We start from the raw sequence: 19,088 nt of genomic DNA on the forward strand, positions 1-19,088 counted from the left end.
AAAAGTGTGAAATAACTGAAAATATGTCTTATATTTTAGATTCTTCAAAGTAGCCACCCTTTGCTTTTTTTGATAGCGCTGCAAACCCTTGGTGTTCTCTCAATGAGCTTCATGAGGTAGTCACCTGAAATGGTTTTACCTTCACAGGTGTGCCTTTTCAGGGTTAATTTGTGGAATTTTTTCCCTTATTTATAAAAAAAGAATCTAAAATGTAAATAGTCATGAAAATGAAGAAACACATTGAATGTGTGTCCAAACTTTTGGCCTGTATTGTATGTACTGAAGTGGGTCCAGTAGAGAGGGCAACGTGCCGGAACTGTGCCATCCGGTCCAAATACAGGTCCTCGCCACTCTGGGTGAAACCGGCTATTTCCAGAGGGAAATGTCAGACAGCTGAGTGTTTTTTAAAATATATATTATACATAATCTTCAACTTCATCACTAAGGCTTGTTTGGATATAATATATAGGCCTAGTTCTGTTAAATCTTATTATATACGTCTGGTATATCGAAGCTGTCCCCGAGTGCCGTAATGCCTGCTGTTTTGGAAGATTTTATTAATGAAAGGTATTCTAGATCCGGTTTCCCTACACTGTGCGACAACAGGCCGAAATTATAATTCAATTGGCAGCAATACCCGGGCGTCTGAGAGTTTTTTTTTGTTTGTTTGTTTTCTCCGCCAGTCGTCATGATTCGGCATGATTCGGTGTAACGAAAGAACAACTGCAAGGGTCATTAACATACTTATCAGCATTCACGAGGTGCTTTACATTGACTATTTATGGTTAAAAATGGGCGTGTACAGGGCGGGATAAGAGGCTGATCCACGTACGCACACTTGAAGGTAATCTCTGATTTATAAAGGGAACATTGCTCACAGGTGTGCGTACACATGGTTTTATAAATCTGACTTTTTTTCGGCGTACGCCAATTTGGGCTTTTGGGCGCACGTACCCTTATAGTAAGGATCCTACGCACAGTTTTATAAATGAGACCCCTGAGCTTTTATAAGCAACATTTTAGACACAAAGGTCAGAGGCCATAACACCCTGATGGGATAAAGGCTTGTCTCCTACCTGGCTGTAACTTAGAGAAAGTGACTGACATAAGGAGGAAAGCGAAGCAGTCTATTCCAGATGTGATGGCCCAAATACATCCTTCACTTTAATAGCTCATCACAAGGGTTTTATTTAGCAAAATACATGAAAAACCTTACTTAATGTTATTTATTTGCATCTGAATTTTTATTTATAACAATATCGCATGCCTGGCAGACCCGAGAGAACCCCCGCCAGGCCAGAAAAAAATTTCTTTCTTAAAGCCAAAATAACGGCAAATATCCATTGTGTTTCACAAAAAAAATAAAATTTAAATGACTTTTCCCCTATATTCATTCTGCGCACCCCCTTGAACTGCATCATGAATGAAGCGGTCTGCGGATAGTTTTTTTTGTATACATCCATGTTTGATGAAGCAACAAACATGAAAAAGCTTCCTGAAATGTTCTTTATTTGCATCTGATTTTGTAAGTACTTGATTGTATTTCTCAATTAGTTCAGATTGATGTTGCAGACCAGTCTACAGATTTAAAGAACTCTGTGGACGCCAAACCACTTCAAATGCAACTCCCCTGTACACCCTACTACTGACTTACTGATTTAGGCTACATGACAGAGAACTTTGCAGATTCAGAATGTAATCACAAAATATCACATTGAAAATGTGGAGTAATCAGACATTAGCGTCATGGACTCATGGCAGTGCGCTACCCACCTGGCCCATTATGAGAGCTAAACAGCACATATCTGCGATCATCAGCCACCAGAACCTCTGTGTGTGTGTGTGTGTGTGTGTGTGTGTGTGTGTGTATGTGCGCACTACTAGTTTTCATATTTGGTAGCCTAGGAAACACACACAGGATAAGAGGGCTGCAACAACTTGGAATGGCCAAAAAGAGGGCTAAACGGCTTGCAAAATACTGTGCCATATCTGCTATTATTGGCAGCCGCCACATATGGCGAAGACGCTGCTACTTATATCCTTAAGAACCGAGTATTGTGCTACCTATACCCTCGAGAAGTGAGTTTTGTGCTACTTATACTCTTAAGAAGTGAGTTTTGTGCTACTTATACTCTTAAGAAGTGAGTTTTGTGCTTGTAAGTGATATTGTGAAGACCTGCTGCGTGCCACTGGTCCATGAGTTTGTGTCTTGTATAGTATTGCATCTGTAGTATTTGTGTCCCTGTAATATTTGTCTTTATGCGGACATAAATAAGGGGTTAAAATGTGTGTGTGTGTGTTGTGTGTGTGCGCGCGCATGCAGAGAGAGAGCGAGAGAGAGAGAGAGACAGTGTTGTCTCGTGTAAGTGAGTCACGACACAAACAGGTGCTCAGTCAGTGTTTGCATGCAGTGTGAGAGGGGGAGTGTGCTTCTTTTAATATATATATATATATATATATATATATATATATATATATATATAAAAATTAATATATATATTTAACGAGATCTTTTGCGTTTCTTATCCAAACAACGTCAGACTTGGCACGGCACTTACTCGTGCCCGTAGCAAGACACCTGTCAAGTTTGAAATCCATCGGACTAACGGTTCGAGAGATATGCGCCACACACACACACCCACACCCACCCACACACACACACACACACACACACACACACACACACACACACACACACACACACACAGACATTCCTGCAATTTATAGATAGATAATAAACATTTCTCATTACAAACAATAACAGAAGATGAAAATAATTTCAAAAACGTTTTATCTATCTATGATTGTTAGATTGCTAATGTTAGCTCAAAACGCCATTCAAGTTGACAGCCTTTGTTGTGTTTGATTGCTAACTTGTAGCCAGCAGTGAACTAACTACGTTACGTAGGTCCGTTTTTATTGTATTGACATTACAGAAGTCTCTCGTCAGCAGGTTCTTGTAGGCTACTTGTCGCAAAGTGACGCGTACGCAACTCACATCTGCACTCGACTCACATCAGGTAGTGACGGCTAACTCAAACGGCGATTAAATGGTTTAATCCTGCGTCTCTTCTAGACTTTCCAAATTTTAACAGACTAAATGGATAAAAAAAAAATGGTTAAATGTAAATAATAATAATAATTGTAATTCTAATAAATGTATCCGCTTATTTACAGATGTCTCTTTCTCCACGTAAGTCTACGGGAAAAAGTATTTCTTTTTAGGACTCTTTTAGCCTGAACACTCTGTGTTTCTCTTGGTAGGTCTGGCCTCCAATCAATACCAGCTGCAACCTTCACAAAACAGACTCTTAATATTTTCCAATAAACATTCAAAACTTTTGTGCCTCATTTTATTTACTCATAACATAATGAGCTACAGTCTACTAATGCTGCAAAATATTAGTGATGAAGAGGACCTTCATTGCAGATTGGTATGGGGTACTTTCCATAAGATCATCTCTCAATGCAAATCAATCAAGCTATTATGCTAACTGAATTTGATTTTTTAATTCCTCTTTTTAGTCAACTTAAGCGTGGGTGTATTCACTTATGCTGAGAACTGTACATCATGACATTAAAGTACAACAAAATGCAGTCACAAAAGTACATGCAAAGTAAATACATGTATTCAAATTGAATAAAAGCGACAGAAAGTAATAATAATCCGTACATATACAGCAAATTATATTTGAGATATATATATATATATATATATCTCAAATATAATTTGTATATATATATATATATTTTTTTATTATTATATATAATAACAACTACAACACCACAGAATAAGAAAAAGCATTCCAATGAGCATGAAAGATAGCGTTGCATGGACGAAGGGAAATTAAGACCTGTTTAAAATAATTTCAGACCTAGAACACAATACTTCAGCGAATTTTAAATACTGGTAATTTTGTTTTATGTTTTTAATTTTTAAGGCCTAAAATATTGTTTTTGAAATTTTAGACTTTTTCAGACCCCGTGGAAACCCTGCATAAATAGGGACATTTGTACCTTAAATTGAAGGAGAAAAGGCACAAGTTGTTGCTGAAACATTCACCAGAATGCAGAAAATGAAGTGTCCTCAATGTCTTAATGTCCCCCCCGCCCATTGTTGGACCCAAAAAAAAGAAAGAAAAGTATATCTATTGAAACGACAGAAAGAAATTAGATTTCATACAAACTATCAGGCAGAGTGAGGTGAGCTCCATCCTGCGTCAACATCGTCTTTGTTCTGTTCAGTTGCAGTTCAGTTTTAACCGTTTATCCACATCCTAACCTCAATGGAAAATGTAATGACGCCCAACAATCACAGGTTGAATCACAAAAAAAAACCAAATGCAGATGAGCTCTTTAAAGGTCATGAAGCTCCGTCCCACCTGGACAAGTACTAATACCACACTGTAACAATACTCTGTTACAAGTCAAAGTCCTGCATTAAACATTTTACTTCAGTAAAAGTGTGTAAGTATCATCAGGAAAATGTAGGTAAAGTATTAAAAGTAAATAAAAATCCTCCCATTGTAGAAAGTGTAAAGGATCCAACCAGTTGTGTGTTTAATGGTCTAATCGTCTCAGCTGGACTTGTAGGCCGTCATATTGTTGGCTAGTTTACTTTAGAATAAAAACATTTTATAAACTACATGTGTTTTGTGTGCAGGAATCTTAAATCTGGAATCTGTAAAGTAACTAGTAACTAAAGCTGTAACAGATGAATGTAGTGGAGTAAAAAGTACAATATTTCTCTCTGAAATGTAGCAGAGCAGAAGTAGAAAGTGGCATGAGTACCTCAACATTTGGACTGAAGTACAGTACTGGAGTAAATGTACGTAGTTACATTCCACCGCTGGTTAAATCATGACTGGTTATAGCTCTCTCTCTCTCTTGTAGCCCTTTCACGGAGCTCTCCTTCAATAAACTGTCTGTACACTTACAAAGTTCTCAATGCTTCGGTTAACATGTAGGGACCCTCATTATGCTACCGTGGAAGTGTGGTGATATTTTGAGCCTTTTTAGTGGTACAAAATAGCGATTTATTTTTACTTTTCCTGTGCCCCAAATACTAGCGTTGTAAGCTAATCAGTGATCCGCGCTAGCTTCTTTCAAGCTACAAACACATTCGATTAGCATGAAAACATGTCCCAGAGAATGGTCAACTCTGTACCCATGTGTTATTAACCCCCAGGTTCATTTTGCGCCAGAATTGTCCTTTAAAATGTCCTACAATAATATATGGTGACCTCTGGCTGATGATTATTCCTTTGTGTGTTGCTACACACTTTTTATTTTATATGTATAGGTAGGTATGTATGTATGTAGGCCTATGTATGTATGTATGTATGTATGTACAGTATATGTATATACATATGTGTGTGTATATGTATTTATATGTGTATTTTTGTGTATACGTATGTGCATGTGTATGTATGCATGTGTGTATATGTATATATGGGTATACTGTATGCGTATATGTATTTTTTAGTTATGTTTGAAATAATAAATGAAATGAAATTATAATAAAAAAAACGTGTCCAGATTAGTGTGAAGGGATGACATAAATACCCCAAACATGTTGAAGTTTAACTCCTTTATTAAGCAGTTACAGTGGGGTCACATATTCTGACAATTTACCCAATGTGCTGGTCCATTACATATTTAGACCTTTCTTTTCTTTACAGTAGAATATGATTATTTTAAGATTTAAATGTAGGTCCAGTGTAAGGTTTTAGGGTGGGTTATTACACATGTAACACGTGCATGCAGTCACAAAAAACAAATACCTGTTTAGAAACATTTCAGAGAAAATGTACCTTGATATATTTTATTTACTTTCAGATTAACATATGTTACTATGCCTGAGGTGGTTGATATGGTCTCCAGCGGTTTACTCTTTCTCCTTAGGAATTTATAACAAACCGAGAATAATCATACAGCTTCTGGATGTAATGTTTTAATGTATACGCCGTTTGCAGCGCCCCTCAGTCACAGTTTCAGATGGGACAGCTCTCGGTGGGTCATTTGTTCAGCGCGCAACGGCCCGGGTAGCGCCCGGCATGGGGATGATGATGATGATCGAGTACTGTAAGCTATTTCTGCTGGTCGCTCTATGGTCTGTGGAGGTCTCAAACACAGGTAAGCTGCAGTGGGGGAAACTTATCTTGAGATACGTGGACGCTTTTGGATCACTTTGTAAAAGTTCCCCTCTTCCTGCTTGTCACGTTGCATCGGTGAACTGGGGATGATGGCGCCGTGCCGCTTACCTTTGCTGAGACTGTGGTTGATTTTCCCCGTTCCTACTACTTGTCACTCGAAATGTGTCACTGCTGCTGGTGTATGACCGCCTGACCCTTTTAAGTACCTGTAATTCTGCGCAAAGAAAGTGCCGATCTACGCCTCTGGCGGACTGTCAAATAGGCTACGCCGCCTTCCTGGTGTCCATACCGGTGTGTGCGGGCACTTCTCCCCCGCCAGGATTTTCATCTTCTGGCCAAAACAACATCAAAACTGTCAAAGGGTTTAATAATCATCTCAGCTGGACTTGTAGGCTGTTATATTGTTGGCTAGGTTCATTTATAATAAAACATCAGATGTTATAAACTATGTGTTTTGTGTGCAGGAATCTTAACGTGTGAAGTAGTAACTAAAGCTGTAACAGATGAATGTTGTGGAGTAAAAAGTACAATATTTCTCTCTGAAAAGTAGTTTTCAGTAGTAGTACCTCAACATTTCTACGTAAGTACAGTAGCCTATTGGAGTAAATGTACTTAGTTACATTCCAACACTGCTAATCAACTTATTTGAGAGTCCTTTAATAGTCAATATTAAATCTGTTAGCGATAGGTCTACATATTTGCATCTGAGGGAATAGCCTATGTCATAAATGCATTGCAAACGTGTTGCGCCGTGCATTTACAGTTGCAGCGCACGTATGCACCACTGCATGCGCGACGGTGCCATGGGTACGGTATGAAAGGTTGCCCACATCATGAATCACATTAATGGCTTATGTCATAATCACAAATGCCTAATTTGGACCACAAAAGGCGCCTGATTTTAGCAGTGTCATCATGACATGATCATTGCATGTGTCTTGGATGTATTTATCTTCATAGTAGGGCTGCTTGATAATTTTACCCCAACAATAGGAATACATGTCATTTTAATCTATTTTTTTGCTTTTTGAAAAGTAAAAATAGCTCTCAAATCATTAACTTCCCTGTATTGAAAAAAACGTTTTGGCACAGTATGGAAGTGACTTTAATTAGCCCTGACCTTGAATAGCAACTGAAAATGTGGTTATAAAACAAAGGATCATTCCAGTTGGGCTATATAGAGGAGCTGAATGTCTGGTTTTACATAGAGTTGCTTGTTTCTTCACAATACATCATGATAAATAGCTTATTTTGGTATAAATATCAGCCGATTCATAATTCTGTTAAGACCAATCAGAAGTGCCGGTACTCAGCAAGCCCATTTCAGACACTGTTTATCAAAATAGCTAGTCTAAAACACAAACCCCTCTGCAATGGAATTTAAAACGCATTTAAAAATCAGGTTGACGTTGTGTGTATTTTTTACTTAAAGGGATACTTCACCGATTAGTATTGATGGTCAAATGAAGCTTCGCGAACCAGTGTCTTCACTTTCTGAGCTCACTAGATGGCGCTCTCTGTTCAAAGACAAAGGTTAAATGAATGGCAAGTCAGTGGGTTTTCAAACCCTTTGTTGAACAGAGAGCACCATCTAGTGAGCTCAAAAAGTAAAGACACTGGTTTGCGAAGCTTCATTTGACCATCACTACCGATTAGCATTAAGCTTTGTATCAGACCGTGCTTCCCTCCCTCATGTCCCCACTGATACGAGAGATAGCTGTATTGTGTGTCTGGAAAAAACCAACCTCTGATGACACAAAAATCGTCATTTTGCGTCATCGGAGGCTTTTTTGGCCAGAGGCAATGGACTACAGCCCAAAAAAAAAAAAAATTAAAAAAAAAGTGTAAACAAAACAAAAAAAACACAACAAATAAATAAACAAAAAAGCCTCAGATGATATAAAATGATGTTTTTTGCGTCATCTAAGTTTTTTTTCAAGACCCACAATACAGCTATCTCTCGTATCAGTGGGGACATGAGGGAGGGAAGCACGGTCATTCGAAAATATGACCGTGCTTCTACTGATACAGAGCTTAATGCTAAATCGGTGGAGTATCCCTTTAAAACAATACAAAGGCTCAATGTTGCCAACATTTATTTTGTGCGTTTCTTCAGCAGAATTACGGTGCCCAGATACATCGTTGGATGCAGAAGCTGACAAGACAGTAATTCTACCGTGTTGGACTGTGCCCAAAATGGATGTCGGCAACAAAGTGGAGTGGGTGCTTAATGATACCGTTGATGTCCATTTGCTCCGTAACGGAAAACCTGAGTTTGATCATCAGGGGAAGGACTACAAAGACAGAACATCTCTTTTCGACAGTCAACTGGGAACAGGAAATTGTTCACTGCGTTTGAAAACCAAGATGACTCATACTGGGAGATATCGCTGCTCTGTTAGAATTGGAGATGAGACAAAACACTGTTTTATATCCCTCACCAGTAAGTGTACTGCAAGCATTTTAATCATGATGTTTTTTTTTTCTTTTTCTAACTAAAATGTACACAATCTGTTTTAAAGTTAAAACAGTAGTGGAAACAGTTTTTTTTTTTTTTTAATAGTCAAAGTGCAACATGGCAGTCTTTTTAGCTATGTAAGAAAATGCCTGCACTGGTTTTCTTAGAACTAATCTGATGCTGTCTCAATACTTTTTCTTTTTTCTACAGTCCGTCCACATGAAGGAAGCAACTCCACTCCACTCAATCTATCAGATAGTAACCAGCTACACGGTACCAACTCTCCAGGTAAAGACAAAGACTGTTAACCTGCTCCGTTATACAAGTCCCAGGTGGGACATCATAATGTTGTCAGACACTTAGCATATTAATCTGTGCCGGTCAGCGGCGAAACAAGCACTTTTGTGGACGTAAATACAAGCTGCACAATTTCCCTATCAGGGTACATTGTACCAATGTCAAAGATTGTTGTTCCCATCAGTCACTTAGACACAAAAAACATAGGAAAATAAAAATCCAGGTTGAAAAAAAACAAACAACGGTAGTTACCCTTCAACATCTCTCCTCCATTCTTTCAGGTGGTGGCAACGACTCCACTTTTCCTCCGGGTGGCATCGTCGGCATCATCGTCGGCATCATCGTCATCATCATTCTTGGGGTGATCTGGAAGCGTAAAATGTGCTGTAAGCCAATCCAATCAATAGGTAAAGTAATCGGTGAAGCCATCACATAATGTTAAATACTGTAACTCTTCTGTGTCTCCTATTCCATCAAACTGCTTTTCTTATCTTGGGTGACTTTTTGGATCTCACCCTCAGCGTGATATGTCCTGCCCAAACATCTCAGTTCAACAGTAGTTATTTCACATTAAAGCAAGTCAACACATCATTGTGCCTTTCAGTAGCATTAACCATACCTTATCTATGAAGCTGCCTTGTGTGGCGCGGACATATTTTCATATTTTTAGCAATTCTGAGCTTTTCTTTCAGTCAGTTTTAAGTGTTATACATCATCTGATTCAGGGAAAGCTATGCTTTTTCTCTGGTGCGGTGTATATGTCACCATGGTGCGTCGTTATCTTTGTGTGAGCACACCATGTGTTTTTAAGATTATTTTTGGGGCCTTTTTTTCTGGTACGCTCCTACTGGGTGAGCTAGAGGCCGCCGCGAGCACACCATGTTTGACATTGACAAAAATGCCCAGTGGAAAAAAGTCTGAGTGAGCTGACCGAGTCTGATTGCCGCTACCTGCTCTTAAACGATACTTTTTTTGGTACCAATTTTTAAAAACAAAAGCTATTACAACATATCGGGAACGGCACAAATGTTTTCATTTATGTACCAGCTCCTACTACGTGAGCCCGTCTCTGTATAACGTTTGACAGCCAATCAGACATTATTACATCTTGGTAGAAACGCGCGCGTGCTGATTGGCTCACTGACGCTGATGAGATTTACTCCTTAGGTATTGAAATTGGGAATTGAATGAAGAGGCATTTTTTTAATACTCGATACTTTCGAGGCAGTTTTTGGTCGGTGCTTAAAAATATTGAATTCGGTTCCAGCCCCATTCATTACAGCCGGGCGCTTTCTCTCTTTGTTGGGTGCACCGTGTAACTCATTAGTGGAAACCCCAGTGTTGAACATTGATAAAAGCTGTAATTGAATGTAATCCAGGGTTTGCAGAATGACACGGTGACTACATTTTCCCACCAGCTTCTAGCCTTCCGCTTTTGCCACACTGCCCATTTTGGCTGGCGGTGGGTCAAGACAGGAGGCGGAAGTGGGGTTAGGGGCCATGTTGGATGCCCCATTTTACCAGAAGTAACATTTAAAATGTAGTTTCTCATACACAATGTGTACATTGAGAGAACTTAGTGCTTGGATCTACAAAAAAAACAATGAACACAGTTGATTCATCAACACAAAAGAGCTGTTAGCCAGCAAGGCTCACACTGTTCACTTATTGCTCTCACTTCACATGGAAGTAAAATATTCAAAATGAGACAGAATATTGTGTCCCTTGGTTAACTGAGGTAGCCAAGGGACTGAAATCTCTCCAAATTCAAGACGAAATAATAAAACAAAATGTATTGACTGCAACCTGGTCTCTGACCCCAGAACTAGAACTGTTATTTTAACCTTAAAGAAGACTAATGTGTGAGTGACAATGCATTTTTATTTTGGGGTTTCATTATCTGCCTCGTAAACTTCTCTCACCTTCTCTTCTCACAGAAGAACCAAACGACCACAACGAGGGAGAGGAAGGGATTCCTCTGGAGCAGGGACATCTGGCCAGTCTGTAGCTGCTCTTTACCTGCCAAAAGGACTTTATTATAACATTCCAGTGAAACAAGCTCAGGAAAATATTTTTGCACTGCCCTCCTGTAAATGTCACAACTAGTGTTTAATTTGTTAAGTGGAAGGTCCCGGAGGGTGGGTGGATCCGGTGACTCAAAACGGGGATTGGAGGTAACGGAACAAAAAGAAATGACACTGCCTACGTAGCTTCTCTGACTAAAAAAAAACCCTAAACAACACTGTGTGTACATCAGGGCAATGTTTATTTTTTTATTTTAGAACATGCACTGCATCGGTGCGAAATGTAAAATAAAAAATAAATAAAATAAAAAATACACTGCAACAATGGTTTTCACAAGCAGCAATTATCCATCGGACTATTAAATTAACCAAAAAACCCACCGTGGTCTGCACATTCTTGATTGGCAGAAACGGTTTTTGCTTGTTTGGGATCCAACTGGCAGGGGCGGATTGGCCATCGGGAAAACCGGGAACAATCCCAAACGGCCGGTCCATTTCAGGCCGAACCGGCCGGTGGTCAATACGTTATTTTTTTTTTTTTGTCATTCGCGACCGGCCTAGCCGGCCGTTCAGCTGCAGCGGAGCGCTGTGTCTGTGTGTGTTTCAGACCGGGCCAAACCAATACTTTCAGTCTTGAGGGGATACGAGCGGCCCCTCCTAACTTGGACTGATCCTCGTTTTTCCTGACATCCGATTGGCTCAAACTTAAGGCGAAGAGTTTACTTTCAGTCAGGTTTGGATTTGGTGATGTGAGGTAGATAGCAGGAGAGAGGAGGAGGAGGAGCAGTAGGAGAAAGGACGAGGAGGAGCAGCAGGAGAGAGGAGGAGGAGGAGAGAGGAAGAGCAGGAAACAGACAGGTAGAGGGGAAGTGTGCAGGGCTGGGTAGGCAATCATATTAGGCATATCAATCAATCAGATATTTACATATAGGATAAAATGCCAATAGTTCCACATACTAGATAATAACTTGACTGAAGCACAGATTGAATTAGAAAATGTTTTATTCATAGTCATATTTATAACTGATGTTCTTTATATTACTGATGTCCCAGTACGGCCCTGCCGACTGGCCAGCGTATTTGAACAAGTTAAGCAAACTTTGTTGTCTTGACATCCCCCCACCCCTGAGTGAAATGAGGTTATAACAGCAATCTCAACCAGCACTAGCACTTGGGTCACCTGAAGTGCACGCCGCCCTATTGAAGTGCCTCCCCTCCCTCCGTCCCTCTCCCCCTCTGTCTCCCCTCCCTCCGTCCCTCTCCCCCCTCTGTCTCCCCTCCCTCCGTCCCTCTCCCCCCTCTGTCTCCCCTCCCTCCGTCCCTCTCCCCCCTCCGTCTTACCCTGAAAATTCACCTCAAAACGCATCGAAAATGCATTTTGCAAGATTTTTGTGGAACTTCAATGGGGAATAAAGACTAACAAGACAGATAACAACATTGAACACTACACAAACAGTAGTTTATTTTTTTTCATTTAGGCGATTCATTTTTCATGGTGACACAGGAGGTGCCGGATTCAATAAAAAAAGATTCCGGTTCCAATGTCAGAGGTCCGGCTCAAATTAAGCCCTGGTCACAACATACACTATAAAACAGTTGTAGCCAAACATCCTCAGAATCACAAACAGGCTTATTTCAAGTAAGTTTCAAGACGTGCCCCCCCCCCCAAATGTATTGATTGAATTCAAGTTAATCAATATGCAGTTAGCCGTTAGGTTTAAATGTATTTCAATTAATTCAATACATGTTCCCGGCCCTTTAGCCATTATATAAGTTGCTCTAAAAGTACTGACAGTATAAAAATAATTACGAAAAATTTAATTGTAGTACCTCATCAGCTTATGCACTGTTGGAAGAATGTATTGTAACTCAAACATTGATTGAACATTGGCGCCATCTACTGGATCATTAGCACTAATTGCCTTACTATTTATTAAGCTCGATAGATCTGTTTACATGTACGCATGTGTATGCACATACACTTTATTATATACAACTTATACATACTACATAGTAGTCAAACGTTCATGTTTAACGTTACCTTGTTTATCTTTGTTTTTTAGCCGTAACGTTATGTCTGTTTCTGTGTTGAAAGCAACACCTAGCCAGACTCAGATTCCCTTGTGTTTACACTTACTTGGCCAATAAAGCAGTTTCTGATAAAAATCCGAAATATACTGTAAGTTTTTTATTTCCTAAGTATTGGCTACTTCGCAGAACCCCCAATTTAAAAAAATAATTTTGATTTGAGTCAAAGGCACCACGATCTCACTGTGTGGGCTGCTTTGTTCTTTATCTAGTTGGCAATAACCCTAGCAGAGCTATGACCAGCCAAATCACTGACTTATTTATTCTGTAATGGATAAATGTCACTCAAGAACCTTCATATTTGTTTTAACATTAGTAGAATAACCTTAATAGTTGATTTGTTTGTATTTTTTGAGTGAATTGATGTTCATTTTGGGTAACAAGTGGGCACAACTATTAAGGCTAGCAAGCTCCCCAGCTATATAAGCTGTTATTTTTATGATATTGATCATATATCTTGTGACTATACCTTCGTTAAGGTCCTAAGCGTAGACAGTTGATGATTGTGGTTGATTTGGTTAAATATAACAAATTGCTATTTTATTTAATGATTGTTGTTCAGACGGCTTAGCTAAGGTAGCTAATGCTGGCAGCATGTCTCTTGTTGCCATGGAGACATTCCGAGTGTTCATTCAGCAGTTTAATACTTTTTTTATAAGCATGATGATATTATTAGCCACACATTATGAGTAACACATAAGAACCAGAAAGTAAGCAAAAGAACACTAACAAAATGTGAGTCTAAACAATGACAATATACTGTACTCTAGTTAGTTATCACTGTTAGGGGAAAAGTCACACTGACCACGTAGCTACATAGTTCAGACGTCTTTAGATAGTGAGGGCGTGTGCTTCACACGTTTGTAAGGCGACGTACTTAGTTTAGACGTCTTTAGTAGGCCTAAATTTGATGGGAATTCTAAACATACGCCGTCGCCACGTCGCCGTCGGCAAATGTTTGTACATGCACTCGCCTACAACTCGCCGCTTGGTCGCCGCTGGTCTCTCGTCTGCAATCCCAATTAAATCAATTCAAAATTCCACACGGTTTGGCGACGACGGGGAGGGTAGCCTGCTCCTTATCCTTCTCCCGGTTATCCTTTGGATGACACAATCCACTCGCCATACTCCGGTTTCCCCCACCACTAAAAACACGTTCCCTCTCTAGCAAGCTGATGTGTGGTGAGTGTCTGGCGTTGTAAGGCTGTCGAGCATCACCCAGGTGGGTGCTACACATTGGTGGTGCTAGAGAGTAGGAGTAGTCCCCCAAAGCGCTTTGAGTGTCTATCATAAAGCGCTATATAAATGTAATTAAAATATATAATGAAATATTTAGTAAAATGTGAGGGGTGTACTCACTTTTGTGAGATACTGTACAAGGAATTTGCCCATATAATTGGTGAGTTGAGCTAACTACACATGATCTGCCGTAAAAACACTATGCGCTGGCTGTGCCTTTGTTTTTTAAAGGCCAGTTATTTCATGGATCCAGGATACTATGCATCCTGATAAAGTTCCCTTGGCCTTTGGAATTAAAATAGCCCCACCACATCATCACATACCCTGCACCATACCTAGAGATTGGCATAAAATCATCTCTCAATGCAAATCAAACCCGCTATTAGGCTAACTGAAATAAAACCATGCATAGTATCCTGGATCCGTGAAATAACTGGCCTTTAAAAATGAAAATCTGCCTGCCTCTATGGGAATTTAACAGGGGTGTCTATACTTATGCCCCCTGTATTTTAAGGAAGAACATTTATTTACGATACATTATTCATTCAGAAAGAAAATTGGTGTCCTTAAAGGTTGGTGGAAATGTTTTTAATTAAGGCATTAAGATCAATTTCCCAAAGATGATTTTTTTTATTCCTCTTTTTAGTCTACTTTAGCATGGGTTCATAAACTTATGAGGGCCACTGTCTCCAGCCAACTTTCACTTATCAAAATTCACAGAGATTGATGCTAAATGTAGCTTTTTGCAATAATGACACTGAAACATTGCTACATCTTTTGTTTGATTGCTGCTATTATTCCACAAGGCTTTGGTCAAACTTGGAAGAATTTATACTATGCAAAACGAAGATCCATGTTAAAGACGACTGTAAGAGTGTCGTCACTGGTTTTGATTACAAAGAGGAACTACAAAATTTTTTAAATATTAACCTTGTGTTATTATTAGGTAAATATATTCATAAGTCCTCCAAAAATCTAAACCATGCTTTAAGGTACTTTTATTTGACTATACATACAAAAGTAAAATTAAATTACATGAATGTTCAAAGCTGTGTATGTTGAGCTGTCAATGTTTATAAAAATGTATTGAGATGATAAGTTGCCTTGTCAATTATTAACGTCTGTATTTGTTTGTTTTATATTGTAGCTAAATAAAGTGTGTTCATAAAAAAATTCCCTGGTTTACACATCAAAAAAATCTGCATTGAATTTAACCCAACTTGGGTTGATGGTACACCCCAACATTGACAAGCACACCAGGAGATGGCCCCACAATTGCACGACTCAGGTGAGTAAAGTTCAATGGTTTTATGAAAGCACTAATAAAACTTACAGGCAACAGTGTCCAGAAAACGACAGGCAAAGGGAAACCCGAAAAACAGGCAGTAGTCAAAAATCCACGGGAATCAGAAACTCAGAACACAGGAAACAGGGAAAAAACGCTCGAAGGATGCACACACGGAAAACAGACGATCTCGCCCAGGAGTAAAGGAAAGACTGAACTTAAATACACAAGACGGGGGAGACAATGAGACACAGGTGCAACACATAGGGGCGGGGACAGGTAATCACACAGGTGGGACAGCAGAAGACAGGAAGTAAAACAAGACAACACATGGGAGAGCAGAGAGACTACAAAATAAAACAGGAAAAGAAACTACAACAGAAAACCCACAATCATGAGAAACATACTGGGTCAACCTAAGGTTGTTCCAACATAACGGGTCCATATTTGATGGGTTATGTTGGGTTGTGCCTTCAACCCAAGTTGGGATAAATCCAACCCAGATTTTTGCAACTCTGGTTTGATTGTACGCCAGCTTCTCTGTCCTTACTGTCCGTTGTCGTGCTTCCAAGGTGCACTCCCAGGTGAGGACTTCTTCTCTGAAATAGATAGCAATAACTTCACAGACCATATTTCCTGTACCTTTATAGAAATGGAAGTTGTCACTATGTATTTAATTAATTAATTTTAGCGGTCTGTGGGTTACTAAGACGTTGAACACCCTTGATTTAGAATAGTCAATGCAGAATAATGGTCTGCTTACCTTATTGTTACGCCAGATGTTCACGCGACTTTTCACCCTTGGACCGAACCTTTGTCAATCAATTTGAAGAATTCTCTTTTCCTCTCATCCCGGACGAGCCCCCAATTGTCGTGCTTCCAAGGTGCACTCCCAGGTGAGGACTTCTTCACTGCAATAGATAGTAATAACTTCACAAACACAAGTTAAAGTTCACACAATAGGCTCCTATAAGGAGGAGAGCATCACTCCGTGGGCAGACTCCACGAGTCTGTCTCTCACCAGTGAGCTCTGACTCTCTTCCTCTTTTGCCTGTCTTTTATTGAAGTTTAACAAGGGCAGTTACATATCACACACGAACATCTGTCTCTACAAAGTGGGCTGTTGCTTTTGATGGATTGTGACTGAGCCAGGTCTTGGTGTCCTCCGTCCTTGCTTACTGCATTCCACAGAGGAACATGTCCTCCTTTGCACGATGCAGGCCACCTGTGTGCAGCCTTGGTTCTGTTCTCGTGCAGCATACTTTTAGCTCGTTAAGTCTAGGCAGCTTGCTGTAATGATTAGGCAGTGTATTATAGGAACATAAGTCATTTGGTCAGCAAAGCGTGTGTATCTATATCCCACACCGTAAAAACATCAGCCATAGACGATCTTTATTGAAAGATAATTTAAACAAACTAATAACATTCAGAACGTCAAGGTTATCAACAGTTTGATGTGAAACGTGTTCATTTTCATGGAAGCATCACATTATTAGCTTATAAAAAATTTGATAATACTCAATGATAAACATAGGATGGATAATAAGAAATAAAGCCTATAGTTGTATCTCCAGAGATATTGGTCAGTTTATAAACAGGCTGTATAATGTCAGGGACAAATTGCACTTTGTCTTCTTTTTCTTCTGTTACCGAGCAGGAAATAGAAGTTGTTATTCCTGCGTGAAGCGATTAGAAACTCTCCTCTTTCTGTCGGCTCGAGCTGCAGGAGAAACCACAGCAGGGAAAGTTTGTGCATACGGTACAGTTTGCAACACTGGTGCTGCACATCATCGTCATCATTGTCATCATCATCATCATCATCATCATCATCATCATCATCATCATCACCACATGAATCATTTCTGATGATGTGACCCAAATATCTCACTTTCTTTACCACATTTAGTGCTTTGATGTCATCAGTCTTGTATAAAGTACTTAAAAAGCAATACTTGAGTAAAAGCACAAGTATCTTAGAAATCTACAAAGAGACAAACAGAAACAGATTTTTCATTTTGTTGTGAGAAAAGAATCTTTTACTCCACCGTATGAAAACATTTCTTGCAAGAAACAAGTAACAAAGATGCTTGAAATGTAGTGGAGTAAAAGTATACATTCTTCAGTGGGCTCAGTGGTGGCCTGGGGGTTAACCCAACATTTTAAATTGTACAATTTTTCTTCTACACATTTTCAGTGCTTACTTCTAAGTCCCATATTTTCTGCTATAAAACATAAATGGAAAATGGGTCAATGTGACCCGAAGTCAACACAAGGGTTAAGGAAGCCCGCGCTTGGGACCAGGAGGTCGCCAGTTCCAAAAATTCTATTTAGGATATGTAATGGAGTGAAAGTTTCCAGAAATATAAATAACAGTATCAGCTTGGCTCAACTCGCCTCAGACGCGGTGCGTATTGGGATTGCCACTTGAGGCTCACTTGTTTTGAGCGCTATTGAATGCATTATTCAAACCAATGTTCTGGGTCTCCTTTTGTATTAGAGAAAAAAGAACAATTTCCTATGAATAGCGGGTTGGTTCAGGACACCCCCTTCTGTCGCTAGCAGTGACGCCGCAATGATTAGTGACGATTCTCTCCGACCAATCAGTAGTCTGCAGGCTTTCACGTCACCTTTTGGTATCGCCTCCGGCTCGCTTGGATCCTCAACGGAGGTAATACTAAAAAAGTACCTGTTGGCAGGTACCATAATTTCATAATGGAAAACCAAAAAGCGTAGTAGAGTCGAAGTGAGTGGAGCAGGTACCATGTAGTGGAAAAACATACATAAGTTGAAGGCCAGCAATATACTGAGACAGGACTAAGTCATCAGCATAGTATACTTCTCAGAGGAGTTCTTACCTTGAGCCCACTTCCGGTACTTGTAGATACACAGTATGAGGATGGCTGTGTAGAAGAGGAAGAGCAGGGACGGGCAAAGCAGCGGGGCAGAGGCATCATTATCGGAGGAGGAGAAGGAGGAGGAGGAGGAGGAAAAGCATCTGCAGGCTTAGCTGGGAGGAAATAAATCACATATATTCGTCACTGTCCGGTGAAAACCTTGTTTGTCCAGAACCGTAGCTTGTCAGGACATGAAAATAGGCACATTTTGAAAACATTTTATTGAGATATTTTTCTTGGACATCAGACAGAATCGCCTCTTTACTGTTTAAATATTCTGTATTGGTGGTGTGATTCCATACAAAGTCAATGCAAAGCGCAAATAGACGTAGAGTTGGGCCGCGTGGCGCAATTCACCTCATTCGTTTGCGTGAGTTGAAATATTTGAACTTGAGTGAGAAATTCATGTGTAGATGTTTAGCAAAAAGCCAACCAGTGTTTAAAAAGGAGGTTTCTTTGGGAAAGGAAGCGGGGAAGTAAGACTACCTGGTAAGATGTGAAATGATATGTCTGTTTTTGTGTTTATAGAGCAGCTCCAATGTTAGCAGAGCCCGATCGATCCGAACTCCATCCAGAAAACATTTTAAAAGTGGTTTGCTTGTCGTCTCGACAGACCCTGATAAAGTATGAATCCAGACTTTTTACAAA

At 39.7% G+C, this 19,088-nt stretch overlaps 3 protein-coding genes across 4 annotated transcripts in view; 1 reads left to right on the forward strand and 2 right to left on the reverse strand.

Moving 5' to 3' along the window:
* Positions 1-11,508, reverse strand: part of LOC120572746 — a 52,669-nt gene extending 41,161 nt beyond the window's left edge. Inside the window, exons 1-3 of the mRNA XM_039822157.1 lie at positions 11,316-11,508; positions 10,833-10,929; positions 9,163-9,276 (exon numbers count right to left, since the gene is read on the reverse strand). The gene's annotated coding sequence lies outside the window, so the exon portion shown is untranslated. The remainder of the gene's footprint in view (positions 1-9,162; positions 9,277-10,832; positions 10,930-11,315) is intronic.
* Positions 1-19,088, reverse strand: part of LOC120572807 (sialoadhesin-like) — a gene marked incomplete in the record, with an annotated part of 288,199 nt that overhangs the window by 233,336 nt on the left and 35,775 nt on the right.
* On the forward strand, positions 6,070-11,122 carry LOC120572875 (CD276 antigen homolog). 2 transcript variants are annotated; one of them, XM_039822383.1, is made up of 5 exons: positions 6,070-6,135; positions 8,272-8,598; positions 8,824-8,901; positions 9,192-9,317; positions 10,848-11,122. In XM_039822383.1, the coding sequence occupies exons 1-5, from the start codon at positions 6,072-6,074 to the stop codon at positions 10,916-10,918; spliced, it is 666 nt and encodes a 221-aa protein (XP_039678317.1). In that variant the 5' UTR covers positions 6,070-6,071; the 3' UTR covers positions 10,919-11,122. The 2 variants fall into 2 exon arrangements, with proteins under 2 accessions (XP_039678317.1, XP_039678318.1); XM_039822384.1 differs by having other exon boundaries at positions 8,275-8,598.

This window comes from Perca fluviatilis, chromosome 14 (assembly GCF_010015445.1).
Source record: "Perca fluviatilis chromosome 14, GENO_Pfluv_1.0, whole genome shotgun sequence".
Taxonomy (NCBI): Eukaryota; Metazoa; Chordata; class Actinopteri; order Perciformes; family Percidae; genus Perca; species Perca fluviatilis.

What these genes read in the sequence shown, in the direction of transcription:
- LOC120572875 (XM_039822383.1), top strand. Translation starts at nt 6,072, where the DNA reads ATGATCGAGTACTGTAAGCTATTTCTGCTGGTCGCTCTATGGTCTGTG. An exon ending in TGTGGAGGTCTCAAACACAG is followed by an intron (nt 6,136 to 8,271) that starts GTAAGCTGCAGT and finishes GCGTTTCTTCAG; the next exon opens with CAGAATTACGGTGCCCAGAT. An exon ending in CTGTTTTATATCCCTCACCA is followed by an intron (nt 8,599 to 8,823) that starts GTAAGTGTACTG and finishes TTTTTTCTACAG; the next exon opens with TCCGTCCACATGAAGGAAGC.